The following is a 21,960-nucleotide window of genomic DNA, read 5'->3' on the forward strand; positions in this document are numbered from 1 at the left end:
TAGGGTTGCCACCTTTTCAGGCTTTACATAAAGTATTTCTCGACTAAAAGGTTTTAAAAAAAGTACTCAGCATAAAAATAAAGTATTTTATTTTTTGTTTTTATAAACATATTTTTTGTTACACCTAGCAGCCAGTAACAAATTGCTGTCGCTCTTAAATACATTAATAGCCTCTAAACATGGCAAACAAAGATTTCAGTAAACTAAAAATTCATTATTAGTTCGTTTTAATGAAGCTTTATTCCTGTCGTCCCGCCACTTTGCTTTCATAACAGAGAATACTCTTTCTATAAATGCTGAAGTGGCCGAAACCGACAGCAAAAGTAACACTACCTTGAACAGATTTGGGAAATCAGGTTGTTCCGTAAATATGGCTTGCTATTTTTTCTGTGCAATATTATTGATGTAAAAATACTCTGAATTTCGAATAATCGCTTACAAAATTACGATGTTTANTATAACATGTATTTTTTAAAAAAGGCACTTTTTAATGTTAATTGTAATTTTGTAATTAATAACCAATTTAAGTTCCCTTTCCGGATGATCACAAAGGTGCGAGGCTTAGACGTAAGTCAGGATGAAAGGGGTAGTAGGATATAAAACAGAGGATAGCGCAGAATAGGTTAATTTAGAAATTCGAAAAAGGTTTTTAAAGGTGTATGTTTGGAGCACGGCGCTATACGGGTGCGAAACAGCGAAACATAGACAGTAGGCGCGGCGGAAAAGAAAAGGTTAGAAGCGTTCAAAATGTGGTGTTGTAGAGAAGGTTAGAAATGAAGAGTTATTAGAAAGAGTAAGAGAACACAGGACTCTATGGAAGTCAATAAGAAATAGAGGACATAGTTTAGTAGGACACCTTATCAGGCATGAAGGTCTAGTCAGAGACATATTAGAGGCAGAAACGGAAGTTAGGAGGGGTAGAGATAGACCTAGATTAGATTACTGTTTGCAAATAGTTAAGGACATGGGTAGTTCTAGTTTTAGGTAAATGCGAAGATTAGCTCAGGATAGGAAAGAGAGGAGGTGCGTGTCCAACCAGTCTTAGGCTTCACGACCTTACGATGATGATGATATATTTTGTCACGCAGAAGTAGTTAACAATCTTATGAACATTAGTCAATACAACAACAACAAAACGAATTTTCACATTAATATTTGATATTAACCACTATCAAATGTCAAAGTGTTTCCTATATTAATTTAGCACAGTTTATCTACATCTCCATCTCCATCCCTGGTTGTATATTGTAGCTTGAGAGATATAGTAAAATCAATAGAATTATAGAATGTAATAAATGTAAACACAATATGAATGTTATAAGCGTCGCTTTTGTCGTATTTGAAGGCTCATGTCATGCTGAACTACCTCTAGCAGACGAGTCAATGTAGTATTCGTCATGCCTTTCGTGCATGTGAAGGCTCATGAAATTTTGAACTAGCTGTAACAATCGAGGTACTAAATTATGGATCTTTTAATATTTTTTGAGTTTAATATAGCAAAATTTCTTACAACAAAACTTACACCAGAAAAAATAAAAATTCTCAAAATATCAAATCCTCTACAAAGGAATCTAGCTTACTACTTTAATTACAAAACAATTTTATCACCTATCAATTGTTATTTAGTATTGTAAATTAATTATTTTATTTCTTTCTTTAGATTTACTTTAAGCTAATAACAATCATTAGTTAATTAATTAATTAAGTAAGTAGAACTTTTAGTAGAATATTTAGGATAACATAGTTCTTGAAAGGTTGTCTAGAACGTAGAAAGAAATTTCAGAATGGAGCAGTGACTTTTTGCGTGGACAAAAATAGAACTTCCGTTTCTGAACGTTTATGGGTACCCTACACGTGATCGTCGAGACGCTTTTGTGTTTTAGATGCTGCTGCTAGTCGATTTTTAAAATGTCTAATGCGATCTATTAGATCGCTAAACTTAAACATCAATAACGTGCCATAATCACTCTCCAATCTTTACAATGTACACACCTGTTTAATGAAAATTATTTTGTTCGATCCGAATTCCTTCGTCTGTCTTAATTTATGAAAAGAAAATAAATATTGCAAATACAAGTTTTTATAAATTGTGTGTTTCGAACGCTTTTAAGTAAAAGTGCAGAATTCTTTACATTTTGGTTGTTTATTACAGTATATACTGTATAGAAACACTTTGACATTTTTAATAGTGGTTAATATGAAATATTAATTGAAAATGAATTCTTGCTTTCTATGATGTTAAATTTTGAGAAAAAAAAGATCTTTGCTACAAAAATGGGGGGATCCACTTTTCCATATCGACGAACGAGTAGAAGATCAAACATAATTTTTGTGTTACAAATTGAAAGCTATAGACTGAAACATGCATTATTGTAGTAATTTTGTTTATTATAGCAAAATGGCGTAGGAAAAACCGTATAGTTTTCCTTTCTACGATAAAAATCGTTTTGAATATAATATAAAAGCTAGGAAATCCTTGGTCAAGCTGACTGATAGGAGAAGTACAGCAGATGGACTCGCTAAATTGTAATAGCACGTATTCGAAAACAACCACATTAATTAATTCGTTATATAAAGAAAATACTATAAAAATTAGTCTTGAAAAATAAATAAATGTATTAGGCTTTCATTGCCGACGTACTTAGTTATTATTATTTGATTCACGGCTTCTTGGTCATTGTCTTTGAAAATAATTTCTAAAACAAATAATAATAGTATCTAGCTTTGAAAAAACCCGACAATTTGGACGAAACATTAGCTGTTTTTTTAAATAGTAATAGAAAACTTAAAACCCCTAGTTTGGCTTTGAGTTTACACCGATCAAAGCGGAAATTTTCCATAGGACGAAAATTAGACTCATTTGGATTATCCACAGTTTTTCATTTAATAATTGCCTATTCTTTTTTTTACGTTTTTTGCAAAATTTGACAGTGCCGGTCTAAGGGAGGGGTGAACAGCTCGTTCGAAGGGCGGCGGGTTGTGGGGATGCCACTATACTGTTTAATAGAACAGTTTAACCGTAAAAATAGCATGTATTCATTGCCTTAACGAGTACATGCTGAAAATCGAACTTTAATAACAGTTAATTTTATGTGAATGGGACGAACCAAACAAACTCAAGAAAAATATATATCACAAAATACCATCCATTGGTAATAATCTACGAGGGTGGATTGATAAGTTTCCGGCCTAACCAAGAGATGACGCCACTAGGCCTACCTTGAGGTGACATTCTATAGTACCATCCTTGGATAGCTTGTAGCTATAGTTTCAGCCCGATCTCCTTCCTAGTGTAGGTTTGACAGCACGCTGAACAAGACGCCTCTGTGGTTTTCGTAAAAATGGAAAAGCAGGAAAATCGTGCTGTCATCAAATACTTTTATTTGAAGGGGTTAACGCCGAAGGAAATTAAAAAAGAGATGGACTCAACACTGGGGACATCCTCCCCGTCATATTCAACCGTTAAGCAGTGGGTTTCCGAGTTTAAAAAGGGTCGTGTGAGCACCTCTGATGGGCCTCGCTCAGGACGCCCCGTTGAGGTCACAACTCCAGATATGATCGAAAAAATTCATCAAATAGTGCTGGGAGACCGCAGATTGAAAGTGCGTGAGATAGCTGAGACCTGTAAGATGTCATATGAACGTGTGCAACATATTTTGCACCAACATTTGCATATGGAAAAGCTCTGTGCAAGATGGGTGCCGCGTTTGCTAACAGTCGACCAAAAATTGGTTCGAAAAAACATTTCTACCGCAAATTTGTCATTGTATAAGCGTAATCCAAGCGAATTTTTGCGTCGATTCGTAACCGTTGACGAAACGTGGGTCCACCACTACACTCCTGAAATCAAAGAACAGTCTAAACAGTGGATTGGACCAGGGGAACCAACTCCAAAGAAGGCAAAAACAATTTTTTCGGCGAACAACGTTATGGCTACTGTTTTTTGGGATGCAAGAGGTATTATATACATTGATTACCTTGCAAAGGGTAATACTATCACTGGTCAATACTACGCAGACTTATTGCAACGTTTGAGCCACGAGGTGAAAATTAAACGACCTCATCTGGCGAAGAAAAAAATCTTGTTTCATCACGATAACGCACCAGCGCACACGTCAATCGTTGCGACGGCTAAAATCAACGATCTAAAGTTTGAATTGATGCCGCACCCTCCTTACTCTCCAGACCTAGCCCCGAGTGACTATTTTCTGTTCCCTAATCTCAAAAAATGGCTGGGCGGTAAGAGATTTGCGGACAATGAAGAAGTAATCGAAGCTGTAAATGGTTATTTTGAGGAGCTTGACGAATCAGTCTATAGAGATGGCATTAATAGACTGGAACACCGCTATGAGAAATGTATCAGCCTTGGAGGAGATTATGTTGAGAAATAAAAAAAAAAAATTTTTAAAAACCTTGTTTTTCTTGGTCAGGCCGGAAACTTATCAATCCACCCTCGTATATGTATAATATTTTGAAAACCTAAGTGCTACCCTTAAATGAGCGCCGCTTTAAACTGAGTTTGGAGCAAAGGTTTTTCCTTCCTATCGACGTCATTTCGGCTATCAAAGATGCAAACCTGCCGCCTTATCGATTGCCACCTCAGGCAAACATTTATCGAAAAGCAATAACAATATTTTGCACCTTGTACCTCAAATATATCACAACAAATATTTTCAATAACTCTATATAAATGTGCGTATATATATAGATATTTTTTATTGCAAAAAGCTTCTGTCTTCTCTGGAATTTGAATTTGATTCTTGCATTTGTGAGTTTGATTTTTTATTCATTTACAGAGAAAATAGCAACTAGAACTGCCTGTATATGATTAAATAAATAATTTTTAACGTTAGTAGTTGTGGAACGCCTTAAAATTCGAGTCGAAATAGTTTTAACGATCATTTGCTTGCAGTCTGTAAATAAGTTAGTTATGTCAGACACCTGGTCGGAAAATTAAAAACCAAACGAAGTTCACCGTCCTCCACAAATAACTTCTGCGACACACAAGGGTACAAATTGCTCATCCACAACTAGAGAGTAAGAAAGTTTAGGCATCGGTCGTGTGTTTAAAGGCGGATAGACACTTTTTGCGTGTTTATTCTCGGAACGGATGCTAAAGCAATAAAGAGTTGTATATTTGGAAATAGATATTTCATTAAACAGTCCACGATTTCTTGTTGTCACATTTCATCAGATTAAGTTAAGTATCTGGAATTACGTTTCAACTCGACACCAATTAAATTAATGTACTTTTGGTACTGAAGTGATTTTAGGCCGTGCTGTCTCGAAAATTCTTAATAAGTTTAAGGTAACCTGGACTAAAATTAACAAGGCACCTATAATTTATTTGTAAAATAATATCAAGGGTGGTTAAGCCGCGGTTCACAAGATTTATTATAGCTTTACAAAATATATTTATTTTATAATGACTAAAGTAGTGAAACTCAATGTATAAAAAACCGACGTCGTTACCCACCCTTTTACCGACTGATTGAGAAGCTATTCACCGGTACTGTACAGGTGATAAAAAGCTATTTCCCGATACTCAGCTAGAAACAATGCATTATTAATACTATAAGCTACATTGACCTTGAATTAGAAGATTAAATGGTAAAGGTCTAGATGATGGGGGGATCGAAAGAGGAGGTCTCCCCCACCACTGTCCCATAAAAATTTCGTGGCGGTCTCACCCCCATAAAAAGTTATGGGTGCTCAAATTTAATAAATATGCCAATTTTTATACATTTCTAGGCATGTAAATATTTATATAGTCATTCTTAAACAATATTCAAAGGTAAAACTAATGAAAAATACATAAAAATATTGAGAAAGTTATATAAAACATTATTTAAATATCTTTATCAATAGGGTAGGTTATCAGGTTTTGTTCAAGTGACCACCCTCTTTCGATCCCCCACCTCCACCCGCTTGAAAATATTTTTTTTATTGAATTTTATTTGAATTATAATGTATGAAAATTGTCAAAATAATCAACTTTCAACCCCCATAACTTTTTATGGGGGTGAGACCGCCATGAACTTTTTATGGTACAGTGGTGGGGGAGACCTCCTCTCTCGATCCCACCCCCTACGTGGGTGGGGGCCATCATCTAGACCTTTACCGATTAAATTGATATAAATAAGGGTTGATCAATAATGAATCAAAAAATTGCTGTGCCTGTAAAAAATTATTTTAAAATTCTGGGGCTGCCCCTTACCTCTTCCTCCTCCCAAATTATGTTACTTCGAAATACGAATCCTAGACCTCAGCATTCAATCAAGATTATCGAGTACTGTTTAGACCTGAATTGATTATTTATTTTAAAATACTATTATTCATATTTTACGTCAAAGGTGGAAATTGGGTAGTTAAAGTGATAAATAAATAATTAAACTGCTTGTGTTGTATACATATAGAAAATAGGCGAATGCCCGAACTATTTTAAACTGTTGTTTACTAGAAGCTTATTACATTGTATAAAGGAGAGGCTCCAAATACACAGTAAATGTATTAGCTAATAACAACAGGTGTAATTAAACTAACGTAAATAAGACACACGACCTAATTTCTGTCCTACTTTCTGTTGTTTCATTTTTAAAATGTTACATGTATGTACTCTTATTTTTCATAACATGTGTGTGATTATTTTTAGTAGGTGCTACAAAGGAATAGAAAACTGATTAATTAACAAATAACCGATCAATTTGTACATCGATTAATTTATCAGGTACACATTTAAATATCAGTTTAAATGTATATGTCTATTTACATATATAAGTTTAACATTTATTTCCACATCATCATCATCATAGGGTCGTCAGGCGGGTTGGACACGTACCTATACTCTTTCCTATCCTGAGCTAAACTTCGCATTTCCCTAAAACTAGGACAGCCCACATCCTTAACTATTTGCGAACAGTGATCTAATCTAGGTCTACCTCTACCCCTCCTAACTCCTGTTTCTGCCTCTAATATGTCTCTGACTAGACCTTCATGCCTGAGAAGGTGTCCTACCAACCTATCTCGCCTATTTTTTATTGACTTCCATAGAGTCCTCTGTTCTCCTATTCTTTCCAATACCTCTTCATTTCTGGACAGCCCACATCCTTAACTATTTGCGAACAGTAATCTAATCTAGGTCTACCTCTACCCCTCCTAACTCCTGTTTCTGCCTCTAATATGTCTCTGACTAGACCTTCATGCCTGAGAAGGTGTCCTACCAACCTATCTCGCCTATTTTTTATTGACTTCCGTAGAGTCTTCTGGGCTCCTATTCTTTCCAATACCCCTTCATTTCTAACCTTTTCTACCCACGATATCCTCATCATCCGCCTATAACACCACATTTCGAACGCTTCTGACCTATTCTTTTCCGCCGCGCCCACTGTCCATGTTTCGCACCCGTACAATGCCATGAAAAAATAATTTAAACATTAGGTAAAATATGAGAATTGTTTTGTGTGAAATGTGAGGAATCAAATCTGTGAGCAACATTGCTAAACCTGGAAAGAAGGAGAAAATTTGGGACTTGAAATCAGCATGTATGTGTAGAATATTTACAAACAAACATTTGCATCGATTGCGAAATACAAGATTACTTCCTGATTTGGAATAAATATGTTTTAGAGAGTTAGAAGGTTAATTTTTCTTTCCCTTATACAAACTTATTAGATTTAATCCGCGTTGGTGTCCTAGATACATGTTATAGATGATCGACGTCCACATAAAACTAAGTTTTCTACCTCACAGGAACAATATTTTTTTCTGGTTAAAAGGTACCCTATGTGTTTTTCTGTACCCTTAACAATGTTTGTAAAAAAATTTCATGATAATCGATTGAGTAGTTAAGGCGTGAGAAGCGGACAAACAAACAAACTTACATTCGCATTTATAATATTAGTTATTATAAGTCCGGGGTACATTTCTACCCCATCCGACATTTACTGTCAGTTTTGTAGCACGACCTTATATATAAAGGTTAAATAAGAAGCGATAAGAAAGCCATGAATTTTTCTTATTTATGTTTTTAGTCGACGAAAAAAAGAAGAATATACCTATAATTTTTTTTTTGTTCAAAAATAAAATCATGTCCTGATTACTATAACGTAGTAAAATCTCGTAATTTGGTAATTTGATTTTAGTTGGGCGGTCTTTCTTTTTTTAATTCACTGTTACATTAAAGAGGAATAATAGAGGGGTAAGTAAATAACAGGTTTTTAAAGAACTCACACACTTTTCATCCACTTCGATTATGAACAATATTTTCTCAACTCATAACTGAAACTTAGTTCTATCTAAACTGAGCGAAACACGTGTTTCTTCTTCAAAAAAGTGTTTGCGGAAATTAAGGATTAGTTTTTTTTTTAGTTATTTATTTACCACCGTATCCTTTGCCGTATATTCAATACAACTTTTCGGTCAAAGGAGTTACAATGGAATGCCTACAATCCCTACAAATAAGGTTTTGTTTTATAAAAACGTGCTTTTTTTCTATTTCATCATAAGCATTATAAGATCGTTAGTCCTATCCTGAGCTAATCTTCGCATTTCCTTAAAACTCCCACATCCTTATCTGTAATCTAATTTAATCTACATCTACCTCTGCTCCTCTTAACTCCTGTATCTGTTTCAAATATGTCTTTAACTACAACTTCATGCCTACGATATCCTATCAACCTAAAGTTTAATTACAGTTATTTTATTTACACAATATCTATTCATGAATACCAAAATTTAATTTATTTTTATGCTAGAAAAACTGAATGTTAATGCGAAAAAAATTAATATAGGTACATAATACTTTACTAATATTACATTACGAATATTAACAAAGTATGTGACTAATAAAATAACGATTTCAATTAAAAATGAAATTCAACTAATCAAGATTAAATTTTCACTTTAAAAAGTATCTAAAGAAAAAGTATCTTAAAAAAAACAATTCGATCCATACTAGGTATTAAAAGATTTATTTCCTTTATTTTGAAAAAATATTCAAGAAATCATAAAATAAAAATAATATCTTTCCAAAAACGTTTTCCTAATTTTGACATTTTTTCAGATTTCCTTCGTATCCATGTCAACACCACACTAAAGTTGCCAAAAGAAAAAAAGGACAATCACACTGAAGTCATATATTTACCTTTGCGAAAGGGGCCTCACTCTGACAGCAACCTTAAGGTGAGTCATATTGTTTAAATCACGCACTAAAACGACGGTAACATTAGTGACAGTAGTAATAGTAATAGTAGTAGTTGGTGATTAACTGAGTAAGCGCCGCGACGCTAGAGACCAAGAAATCGCCGATGCATCTGGATCTGATCCAGACGCCGCATCAACTACACATCTTGTTAAAGGAATAAGCGGTGCGAACACTACGCTGTGTAACCACCAACTATTTAGGTCTAAATTTGTAAAAAGAATCAGTGGCGTCGCCGAATTAAATTAGAAGAGAATAGTGTAGTGACGCTCCTTATGTAATACATAATTTTATTATCTACTTAAATAATAATAATACAATTAATACTTGCTTATGATTTATACGAAGGATGTTGCGACAATTGCGAAACATCCGCGGATTTCACAAAATTTCCAACCGCAACATCTACACGAAAATTAACTAGAGCTGTCTGTAACTGCTTTTTAAACCCCTGTGGTCATTGTCTAACAAGGAGGACTTAGAGATAACTTTAATTAAAATTGAAGCTGTACTGACAAAATGGTACTGTATGAAAGTAAATAAAAGTAAAACAAAACACAAAACAAGGGAAGAAAAAGTAAGGAAAGATCGAATATAAAGATAAGGGACGAAAAATTAGAAGAAGTGGCTGATTTTAGGTATATAGGAAGTCAGATAAGTCAGAACGAAAGGAGTAGTAGGGATATAAAGCAGAGGATAGCGCAGAGTGGTATCGCCTTAAATAAATAAAAGTCACTTCTGTGTTTGCGAACGGTTAATTCGAAAACAATTCTTAAAGGTGTATGTTTGGAACGCGGCGGTGTATGAATGCGAAACATGGACAGTAGGCGCGGCGGAAAAGAAAAGGTTAGAAGCGTTTGAAATGTGGTGTTATTAGGCGAATGTTGAGGATATCGTGGATAGAGAAGGTTAGAAATGAAGATGTATTAGAAAGAATAGTAGAACGGAACACTATGAAAGTCAATAAGAAATATGCGAGATAGGTTGGTAGGGCACCTTCTCAGGCATGAAAGTCTAGTCAGAGACATATTAGAGGCAGAAACAGGAATTAGGAGAAGTGGAGGTAGACCTAAATTAAATTACTGTTCGCAAACAGTTAAGGATGTGGGTTGTTCTAGTTTTAGGAAAATGCGAAGATTAGCAGAGAGACGTATCCACTCAGTCTTAGGACTGACGACCTTATGATGATGATGATATGGTCATTGTATGCTATTAAAACACAAACGACCTTTAAAACAAATTAAATCTCTCTGTCTGTACTGACTAATATTTGAAACCTAGTTTTGATCGAACCTTAAAAGCGTTAAAGAAGGTTATCAGAACTGATCTGAGCTACTTAGTTATAATATTTGTATTTATTGTAAACTATTAGAAATAGCTTTGCGCGGACCAAGTTGCATGTAAGGGTTAGTAGTAAATTAAATTAAATCATAATAAAAGGAAGTTCAAGTAAGGTTCTAAATTTTGTCATAAAATCATAAATGTATACATATTTCTTTAGAATTTAAATTTTCGCAGATATGATACTAGTATACAAATACTTTAATAAATATCTGCGAATAGATATTTGGCTACTGATATTTCCCAGAAACTGATTGGAAGTTTCATACTCCTCAAAATTAATTCATGCATAAAAGAAAAACACGAATATTTCTTTATCTTGACTATACATTTTTGCAAGGTTTAGGCTATTGTGATTATCGACAATTTTACCACATGTTTGTAAAAAGTTTTAATATTTTAATTATCAAATTATAATTAAAGTAACGTGGGTTGAATATACTTCTGGCACACTTATTTGTTCTTGATGATAGGTATCTTATACGCAAAATTAAAAAAGCATGTTTTTGATCTCCTGATAATTAGACTGGCCTGGAGTTATGTCGCAGTTTATCAAATATATTTTCCCGAAAATTTTCATATATGTCAATATTTATTGAATGGTAACTTTTGGATAACGTGAGTGTCATTACGATATAAAAGTTTACTCGACGAAAGTTGACACTGAGACAAAGTGGTGTCGGTGATTTTAAAAGGGTACCATTTTTCCTCATGAGGTACACGGAACTCTAACAACCCTAAAAGAAACTTCCTTTTTCTTTTTATCTATCCTATACTTAAATAGATACGTATATAGTAATTATAAAAGCAAGTCTAACAGTTCTAACATTCTATTAAAATTCAGTATTTATTCGGTTCATAATGATTTCTCTTTTGTTCATGGTAACGACGCTACTGAAGATAAACGCCTGTCGTCTCGTTTTGGTACGTGTGATACACGTCGCCGAGGGTTGAACGGAAACCTTTTGGGGTTAAAAATGGACACGTATTTTGTCTGGGGCCGGAATGCGTGGCGACAGTGTCGGGACGCTGATTTGTTCCGAAGCCGGACAAAGGCGCCAATGGCTTCCAACTGATGACAACTTGTCAGTGCGCGAAAATAAAGAAATTAGTACCTACACAACAACAGCTTCTTAAAAATACTTTCAAAAGAACAAAAACAACCAAATAGGTAAATTCTTAAGTTTTTTGTTTGTAACTGTTGCACTGTTGTTTTGTAAACGGGTCATGACACGAGTGCAAAGGAAATATAATTTTCTATAACTATAAAAAAAGTAAGAAGATGTGTATGTGTTTTGTCTTTCTAGCCCTCGCTTTATGACAAAAAAAATTAATTTTTGTCGAATTATATTTCAATTTTAATCTTTATCTATAGAATTCTTGTCAGTTATTGGCACGATTTAAATTGAATGAATACACCAACACCTTTAAGAATTTTAAAAATTATGTTTGATAATTGATAATTCCATTCTCTCATTCTATATACCATATGTATAGCGTAGGTTTATAAAAAGGAAAGTTTTCTTAATAATACACGGAGTAACTGTATCAAAAAGCATTTATACTTTATTAACAATAGTCCAATGCAAAAACAGTTTTCATTCGATAATTTGGTATTTAGTTGGTATTTTCACATTTTTTTGATGGTTCAACTTTTAATTTTTGTGGATCTTAAGATAAAAAAAATGATTAAATACAAAAGTAGAAAGTAGTTCAGCATCATTCACATGCAACCCCTGCAAGCAAATGTATGCAACATTGCATATGTCCGGTGAAGAATTTTATTAACAAAGTTTTACTTCTACCACGTACAAGCTTTAGAACGATAACTAAACTTATCGAATTTTTTCTACTTGTGTGCTCTTTTTTCTATATTAACTATAAACAATTCAGTGGCGAAATCTGAAGGCACCATTAAATTCTATGTACTTATTTACATTATCATCCTCTTTAATACTTAAGTGGGTGGGTCGCAACTAATCGTAATTTAACGTGCGTTATTTTTGATCTACTTCGTTTTTTCTATTTTAACCATAAATAATTCAGTAGCGGACGTATTTGGTATCGCGCTCGAAATCTGAAGGCAACATTAAATTCTACGTACTTTTTTACATTATCATCCCCTTTAATACTTGAATAGGTACCTTGCATCTAATCGCAATTTAACGTGCGCTTTTTTTGGTCTATTTCTTTTTCTCTATTTTAACCATAAATAATTCAGTAGCGGACGTATTTAGTGCCAAATTTTGTTTTAAAAGTGGCAATTAATTAGTATTTCTTGTGTAACAAATGGAAAGGAATTGCAGTTATAATTTTTATACTACTGAAGTAACTGATGCTTTTGATGTGTTTGTTTGCAAACCTAACAGTCTACAATTAAATAATCTGCAAACTGTGGAACGTTACAGTCTACAGTTAATTAAGATGAGAATACTTGATATCATTAATTTTATCTTATCCTATTTATTACATATATTTCATTTTAAAATGAAAGTTAAATGATAGGGAAAAAGAAGTATTAAATATGTAAATAATATCTAAATTTTCAATATAACAACTGCCTATTTTACTGATTAATGAATGGTACATTATTCATCTTTATTTTACCTGCCACTTGTCTACTTTTACCTCCACATTGTCACTTTAAAATATGACTAATTTTCTAGCTTTTAAAGTAGTTATTAATTATTTTTTCTTGCCTGTTTCTGTAGATTCCCCAAGAAATGAGAAGGAATTGCAGCATCTTCACATTGCAACATTATGCAGTTAATTTTGGAGCTGCAAGAAGGTAGACATCTGCAGATTTGAAAACCGTTGAAACAAATTGTCTACAGTCCTGCATTTGGTTTGCTTTTCCCAGTTGTAAACTGAAACGTTACAGTTTATAGTTAATTTAGGTGAGAATACTTGATATCATTAATTTTATCTTATCCTATTTATATGTATATTTTATTTTAATATGAGAGTCAAATGATTCTGCAAAAAAATATCTAAATTTTCAATATAACAACTGTCTATTATACTGATTAATAAATGGTACATTATGTTTCTATTATTTTACCTGCCACTTGTCTACTTTTACCTCCACATTGTCACTTTAAAATATGACTAATTTTCTAGCTTTTAAAGTAGTTATTAATTATTTTTTCTTGCCTGTTTTTGTAGATTGCCCAACAAATGAGAAGGAATTGAAGCATCTTAACCTTGCAACATTATGCAGTTAATTTTGGACCTGCAGAAGGTAGACATCTGCAGATTTGAAAACCGTTGAAACAAATTGTCTACAGTCCTGCATTTGGTTTGCTTTTCACCTTGCAAACTTTGGAGCGTTACAGTCTATAGTTAATTAAGGTGAGAATACTTGATATCATTAATTTTAATTGCTTTTTATTAATCTGTTACCACCGTATCTGTTTCAGATCGACGTTGGAGAAGACAAAGATGACCCCATAGTTGAAATAGTTCTTTATCTTGCATGCTCTAGCTGTTAGAATTCATTAAGTTGATGTTATTCAAATTAGTTTTTTATTTTACATGTTCTTTTTTGAAGTTTATTTTATTTGAATTAATTTTTATTTTGCATGCTTATTTTTGTTCATTTTGTTTTAAGAATTGTTGATTGTAGATGTTTTTATTTTTTTTGTATGTAGTAGTAGTGTAATAGTAGAAATAACACGTTTAGTAGTTGTAGTATAGTCTAACCTTGCTTACCTCTTCGCTTAGCTTACTGCATATTCTTACTATAAATTGCTTTGCATTTACCCTACGAGTTCTACATGATTCAACGTTTCGTTATCGTGTGTGTTTCTTCTCACCCTTGTGGAATTAGGGAGGGCCTCCCCGAACGACTTCCCTTGGGCTTAGCTATTTAGTTGATCTTAAAAGTGTCTTATACACTTTTCGCGAGTCTACTCTAGCGTTACTTCNGGTCATCTTTGTCTTCTCCAACGTCGATCTGAAACAGATACGGTGGTAACAGATTAATAAAAAGCAATTAAAATTAATGATATCAAGTATTCTCACCTTAATTAACTATAGACTGTAACGCTCCAAAGTTTGCAAGGTGAAAAGCAAACCAAATGCAGGACTGTAGACAATTTGTTTCAACGGTTTTCAAATCTGCAGATGTCTACCTTCTGCAGGTCCAAAATTAACTGCATAATGTTGCAAGGTTAAGATGCTTCAATTCCTTCTCATTTGTTGGGCAATCTACAAAAACAGGCAAGAAAAAATAATTAATAACTACTTTAAAAGCTAGAAAATTAGTCATATTTTAAAGTGACAATGTGGAGGTAAAAGTAGACAAGTGGCAGGTAAAATAATAGAAACATAATGTACCATTTATTAATCAGTATAATAGACAGTTGTTATATTGAAAATTTAGATATTTTTTTGCAGAATCATTTGACTCTCATATTAAAATAAAATATACATATAAATAGGATAAGATAAAATTAATGATATCAAGTATTCTCACCTAAATTAACTATAAACTGTAACGTTTCAGTTTACAACTGGGAAAAGCAAACCAAATGCAGGACTGTAGACAATTTGTTTCAACGGTTTTCAAATCTGCAGATGTCTACCTTCTTGCAGCTCCAAAATTAACTGCATAATGTTGCAATGTGAAGATGCTGCAATTCCTTCTCATTTCTTGGGGAATCTACAGAAACAGGCAAGAAAAAATAATTAATAACTACTTTAAAAGCTAGAAAATTAGTCATATTTTAAAGTGACAATGTGGAGGTAAAAGTAGACAAGTGGCAGGTAAAATAAAGATGAATAATGTACCATTCATTAATCAGTAAAATAGGCAGTTGTTATATTGAAAATTTAGATATTATTTACATATTTAATACTTCTTTTTCCCTATCATTTAACTTTCATTTTAAAATGAAATATATGTAATAAATAGGATAAGATAAAATTAATGATATCAAGTATTCTCATCTTAATTAACTGTAGACTGTAACGTTCCACAGTTTGCAGATTATTTAATTGTAGACTGTTAGGTTTGCAAACAAACACATCAAAAGCATCAGTTACTTCAGTAGTATAAAAATTATAACTGCAATTCCTTTCCATTTGTTAGACAAGAAATACTAATTAATTGCCACTTTTAAAACAAAATTTGGCACTATAGGTAACATTCACACTAACAGAAAGATCAGTTCAACATTAATTAATTGAAGCTTTTCGGACCTCATTTACTAGTCTTGATATTGTTACTTACTAATTCATTGTCAAAAATCCTTCCTTTAGCTGACTTTAATTGACTGCATTCGTAGTAGAAGAAAGGCATTTTCATGCCTTCTTTGGGATTGTAAGTACAGTTACTTTCTGTAGGTAAGGAGGACTTTGTGGCATCCGCAGTTTTTATAATGCTATGTTCCTGTAAAGGGAAACCTTATGAAAGAGTATATAGATATAAGTAATTTAGCATACCTAATAAAAACAAAAATGCATAATATAACGTTAAAGTAATGTCACACCCACATCAAACAAATACAATAGTTTTACATTATAGCAGGTATGCTTACCTTAATTAACTACAGAATCCTCCATAAATAGAGAACAGCAAATTAACTACCGTATTAGATGCATACATTATGAAACAGAATAAAAACTTGCACAGAAAAGCAAGTTAAATTGTAAAATTTCAGAACTTTAAAACGGCGATGTACCGGGGATTCGCTTTCACTTTCAAGATAATGTGTCATAGATAATCAATGTGTCATAGGGCTCAGACAATGTATCATAGCAACACATCATAGATAATAGATATACAAAGGTGCATAAATTCATAGATTCATATTCATAGTGTCAATCAAAACAAAATGTAGTGGCGCTAGAAACGCCACTAGGTCAGGAACAAATATTAATGTATGAACGTTTATCAGGATGAGATTAAATGTTAGAGGATCCTTTTCTGTTTAACCGATGATTTATTGAACATCTTTTTTTGATACACAGTGAATGAATAATTAACACATGAAATAAATACAGCAAACAGGGGAATCCCTTCAACGAGATCACCAGCCATAATCATGTTCGATTTACATATTAAAAGTAATAATAACTTACAATTAAAAACGTATTGTAATTTGAGACCATTTCAAGTAGTTACTTAAAAACCAACATTTACACTTTTAAGAAGGATCAGGCTTCAAACTGACGCTTATACATCAACCATAATAAAATTTTTATCGAACGACTACATCTTAGACCCCTAAATATTGTCACAGACTGGTTAAAGTACTACAATGTCTCTGCATCATAATAATGATCATGATCATCAGATCACCATCTCAACAGCAACAAACTTTTTTGGTTTCGTATCAAGACGCATAAATACAAAAAATACTTTTTTAACAAGTAATTGGAACTTTTTAACAAAATAAACAGTTTCACTTGGTGCAATCCGAAATTTTCAAATTCATTAAACTTTTATCACAATATTAGATAAGATTTTGTAGTGTTAGCAACACGTACTAATGCATTCATTATACATTACTTAATGGATACACGTATTATTAGAAGGGCCTCTTTTTTGCGATATACTTATTTGGTTAAAAAGCATTTATTGACATAAAATCACAAACGTTTCTGTTTTAAAGACGTATACTTCAGTATCGGATTCCGTGATTGCAAAAATTCCTGTTGATTTCCAATTTTGATCTTTTTGTATACGACATTAATAGTAGTTACAATAATAATAATAANAAGATCAAAATTCCTGTTGATTTCCAATTTTGATCTTTTTGTATACGACATTAATAGTAGTTACAATAATAATAATAATAATAAAAGAAGTAACAAATTTGGCTTTGTCTCCGTCTAAAAAAAAAGAGGAAGAGAAAAGTTTAAAATCACTTTACATTAATGAGCATTGTAACAACTCTTATCAATAAATTGAAAACAGTCTCTAACAAATACAATGAACATAATACTTTTTCAATTTACAAAATTATCACTTGAATTATCCTAAAATATATGAAAGTTAATAGTTTGAGATATGAACGATCCGCAGTGTTTCTCAGGCACCAATGTGAAAAACTGAGCGTGAAAATTTTAGACTTGCACGCTCACCATTACCAACTGTTTTCCATGAATCAGTCGTCGTCTTTCTTTTCCGGTTTAAGATCAACCGCTGCGTGGAGTTCTTCTGGAGTATATCTAAAAAAAAAGAAATAAAAAAATTATTAAGAATTCATAGTCAAGGTTTATGGTCAATAATTAGGGTTCTGCACCTTAAAAGAAATTTAAACTCATATACAGGCTAATTTTTCACAAGATCACTCACATGTTCGAAAGTTTCGTCTTTTTGTAATAGTATCAATTAACAACACTAATAAAAGGCATGAAAAATAAGTTACCGTCAAAATCTTTACGCAACCCATTTTATGAATTACTGGGATAGATTATAGTAAACCCAGATGAATGACGTATTTTTTAATTTCTACAAGGGAAATCACCTGACATTTTTATAAGAAATATGATTACTATTAAAATTGCAGTTAGGAAAGAAATAAGGAATCTATTTACATTTGTAAAAAAGATTACAATGACTTCACAGGAATTTTTTTTAATTTAGTGTAATATCGTATATATTAGATATTGATATTAAACTTACCCAAGCAGAGTCTGAAGGTCGCATACAAAACGATATACGTATCGTTTTCCGGCAGTCTTGTGGATGATATTCTTATCGTAGTAATATCGAAGACCCCTGGATAATTTTTCGTAATTCATTTTAGGCTTATTTTTCCGTATACCCCAGCGTCGCGCAACTTCATCGGGATCAGTAAGTTTAAACTCCCATCCGTCTCCCGTCCAGGAAATAAAATTCTGACAAGTTTTGTCCGTAAGTAGTTCTAAGAGGAATTGCCAAAGTTGAATTGGACCGGAACCTAAATAAACGTCTTATCGTTAGTTTGCCAAATGATATCATTAATATTCGAGGGGTATACACAGATTTTGTTCAAAAACGATCCAAAAGTAATTGAAAATTAATATAAGCTTCTTACCAGTAAAACAGGGACCGCCGCTATTTCCACTAGTCGGGTATCCTCCGAGCATGCCGTTTTGAATCATGGGTTTGGTATCTGGTCCCAGGTTGTTCATTCCTTCTCTTCCTGAAAGTCCAGCAGGCAGGAATGCAGGATGTGTGTGCGGATGATGTGCGTGTGCCGCTAGGGATCCTAGGTCGGGTGGTCCGTGACCATGGGGCCATTGATCGTGACCCGTATTGTTTCCACTGGGAACTGTTTGAAAAGGCGAGCCGTCGTATGGGGACCCATACGTTTCACCGTAAGCATCACTGTACCTTGCTGATCCTGTAATAAATTTAATGACAATATGATAATGTATGTGTGAATTTTGTGATTTTATAACGCCCCGTGGACCCGCTTGCTCCATCTACATAAATAGTGGCATTTTACTAATTCATATAATTCTAATTCATATATTTTTATAATTTTATCTGAACATGGGACAATTATATAAATTTTTGAAATCTAGTCACCAAAAAAAAAGTAAACCATTAGCATACGTAATCCTAAAATGTAGCATCGTGCTACAGATGGCGTTCACTGTGCCATTTGTAGTATTTTCTAAACCATTATTTTCAATTCTGGAGATTAGAAAATTTACCCTGTTCCTTAAAATAAATAATTTTATCGTTTCTATTTTCATGATAGTTATTATATTTTTGTACACGAAATTGCGCTCAATACTAAACATTTTGGTTCGCACCAATCAATTACTGTTTTTATTTTAGCATCGACGATTTTTTTAAGAAATTCGCTTGCGGTAAAATAAACAATCGTCATTAAGTTGACATATTGTTGGCTAAGATACAAACTTCTAAAACAATTTCGAGAGTATTTTGCTAATATCCGCGCATGGTAAAATGGTCCCCAAATTATAGTTAGATTACACATGAAATTTGAAAGAAATATTTTTAATAACGGATTTGGATTTCACTGCGCCCTGACCCTTTTTTTTCTTTATACGATAAAAAAATCATGACATAATGATTTCTTACAACATACTGCAGATGAACGCGATGTTCATCAATTTAGGAGACATGGTTTAATTTTGTTGTCATAAAATCAAATATATTAGGAAATTTCTTTACGAAATTATTTGAACAGTTTTTTTGTCATATTTTACGAAATTCGGATTAGATTCCGACATGAACTCAAATTCCAAAATGATATTAGAATGGTTCTCTCTTACGATTAATAAAAAAAGGTCATATTATTACCTAATATAAAATTAAAAAATATCTTTTTTTAACCAGTCCCACCAACAGATAATAATATTTATCTCTGTGGAGGTACATGGGTACTTTGTAATAATCTATGTATTTTGTATTTGCTGGTTAAATAAATAAATAAATAAACAAAAAAAATGTACCGTTCACATCATATTAAGCGCGTTCAAAAGACTAAAAATAAGACTGAAACTTTCGTACGGTATCGTAACACTTACATTAAAGTTTAATTATTTATTATTTATTTAAATTATTAAGACTAACAGCACCATAAGGAATATAAATTGTTATACACACATAAAGTTTTGACAAAAAAGGAAATTACAGAAAGGATTCGTGACACATCCACTAGCCGTAATCCGGCAAACCCCCAGTTTACACCTTTAATATTTTCGCGCCCCTATTGGATTATTTGTCAATATTATTTAAAATGGTGCGTTTGCTTAAGTCTAAAATACTTCTAAATATCAAATTAAATCGTACTTGGACTAATGAATTAAAATTATCCTACGAGTGTAATGATATTATGCATACGTAAATACTGTATGTAGGTGACTTAGCTATTAGATAAGTAATGGTGGCACAGTGTGTGTCACTCTTTAACGATTAAACCAGTAAATTGCCGATCCGTTTAGCAAACTACAGTTAGGTAGTGATATTGTAATTGGACATCGCCGTTTCTCATTTTTATAATTTACAAACGTCTCAATAATTGTTAATCGATTAAATTCCACAAAAGAGATAATGTTAAGTGACACATACGCAATCACAGTGTAGCATGTGTCCACTACTAACAATTTTAGGATGGAGAAGGGTATTTGTCGTTGAAACTGATAAATGTAATATCATGTACGTAGATATGTAATTCCGGGGTGAAGAGGGATGTAGTAATAACTATAAACTAAATGGATTATGAACCAAACGACTCATTTTGGTTTCCAATCATACTTCACATCAAATGTTACCAAATCGATCGAAACACAATGTGTGTTTAGTATATAAATTTTACAGTAAATTGACGGTAATTTTTATCGTAATGGTAAAATATCTACCATATTTAGATATATAAAATTAGCTTTTATTTAGAGACTACGATAATTTCCTAATTTTTTCCCGAAAAGAATTTTTCGCCCTTAAACACGTGGCTAAACTCACTGTGTATCGATTGTTTATTGCACCCTCCAAAGCTCGGCAGTTATTTCTGCACACCTCTAGTTCATATAAAAATATTTTCATCATTTTTGACGCATTTGCATTTCTCTTTTGTAATTGCAATCAATTTGATTAAATCCACTGTTGCTGAAAAAGGTCATCAACTGGCATATACTATAAGAGGGAAAGACCAGGGCCAGGGCGGTTGTATCAATTAATTATAAATTACACATTAGAGGGCAATATTTTTCGATCGATTTGGTTCATTTAACGTGAAATATGATTCGAAATAAATTAGTTTTTGACTATGAAATCGCAATCGCTCGCACTTACGCGTCTGTATGGATCTCATTACGAGATCATTCATTCTGAGTGTTTTCAGAGGCAAATTGGCAAGCACACTTTTGTAGTTTTGCAGATATTACGATGAGCTAGAGATAGGTGATTGGTGGTATAGTCGGAGGGGGTAAACGCGTCATACATTATAGGTGCAGGGTGCAGGATTGAAAACAGACGGAGGTGAGTATTCGTCCAGTAAACTTTAAGTAGATGGAAGATAACCTCAGTGAGTGTGCTTGGATTGACAGAGTAAAATACTTCTTCAGTTTCCAAGCACTGTGGTGAAGTATGCTTCCAGGTCTATTTTGGCGATTGAAAAACAATTTGTAACCAGATAAGTTTAAGTTTCATTCCTTTATTTCGTATTATAAATGCTTACTTGTTTGTGAAACAATTAGTTGTTATTACCTATTATAACTGCAAATTTGAACCTCCATAAAACGTTAAGTTCCTATAATTAGTTAAGTTTATTTTGTCTAATAATACAGTCTTTTTGTACTTCAATAAGTCTTGAATAAACTGACGTCTTAATTTAAGAAGTTTGTATTCACCAAGTCCCCCGTTTTGTTTTTAAATTCCGAACTTGCCCCAAAAACCAATAACTCTGTAGTTGTAGAGTTATTACAGACTTTATAGATTAGTTTAAAGTTTT

General features: G+C 32.8%; 1 protein-coding gene and 2 long non-coding RNA genes across 4 annotated transcripts in view; 1 reads left to right on the top strand and 2 right to left on the bottom strand.

Moving 5' to 3' along the window:
• The first annotated feature begins 13,123 nt into the window (after positions 1-13,123).
• LOC112905458 lies at positions 13,124-13,999 on the top strand. Its single transcript, XR_003231820.1, has 3 exons — positions 13,124-13,437; positions 13,706-13,891; positions 13,960-13,999. It is a non-coding gene; the product is annotated as an uncharacterized LOC112905458 (long non-coding RNA).
• A 468-nt stretch (positions 14,000-14,467) lies between these two features.
• Positions 14,468-17,259, bottom strand: LOC112905454. Its single transcript, XR_003231811.1, has 5 exons — positions 16,081-17,259; positions 15,774-15,932; positions 15,018-15,203; positions 14,564-14,749; positions 14,468-14,495 (listed from the first exon to the last, which is right to left on the bottom strand). It is a non-coding gene; the product is annotated as an uncharacterized LOC112905454 (long non-coding RNA).
• Positions 17,260-17,397: 138 nt separating this feature from the next.
• Positions 17,398-21,960, bottom strand: part of LOC108735128 (protein c-ets-1-A) — a 235,407-nt gene continuing 230,844 nt past the window's right edge. For both annotated transcript variants that reach the window (XM_025977946.1, XM_025977947.1), the window contains exons 7-9: positions 18,568-18,876; positions 18,174-18,450; positions 17,398-17,716 (exon numbers count right to left, since the gene is read on the bottom strand). In XM_025977946.1, coding sequence (XP_025833731.1) covers positions 17,653-17,716; positions 18,174-18,450; positions 18,568-18,876 — 650 coding nt within the window. In that variant the 3' untranslated portion in view covers positions 17,398-17,652. The remainder of the gene's footprint in view (positions 17,717-18,173; positions 18,451-18,567; positions 18,877-21,960) is intronic.

This window comes from Agrilus planipennis, unplaced genomic scaffold, assembly GCF_000699045.2.
Source record: "Agrilus planipennis isolate EAB-ADULT unplaced genomic scaffold, Apla_2.0 scaffold34, whole genome shotgun sequence".
Classification (NCBI taxonomy): Eukaryota; Metazoa; Arthropoda; class Insecta; order Coleoptera; family Buprestidae; genus Agrilus; species Agrilus planipennis.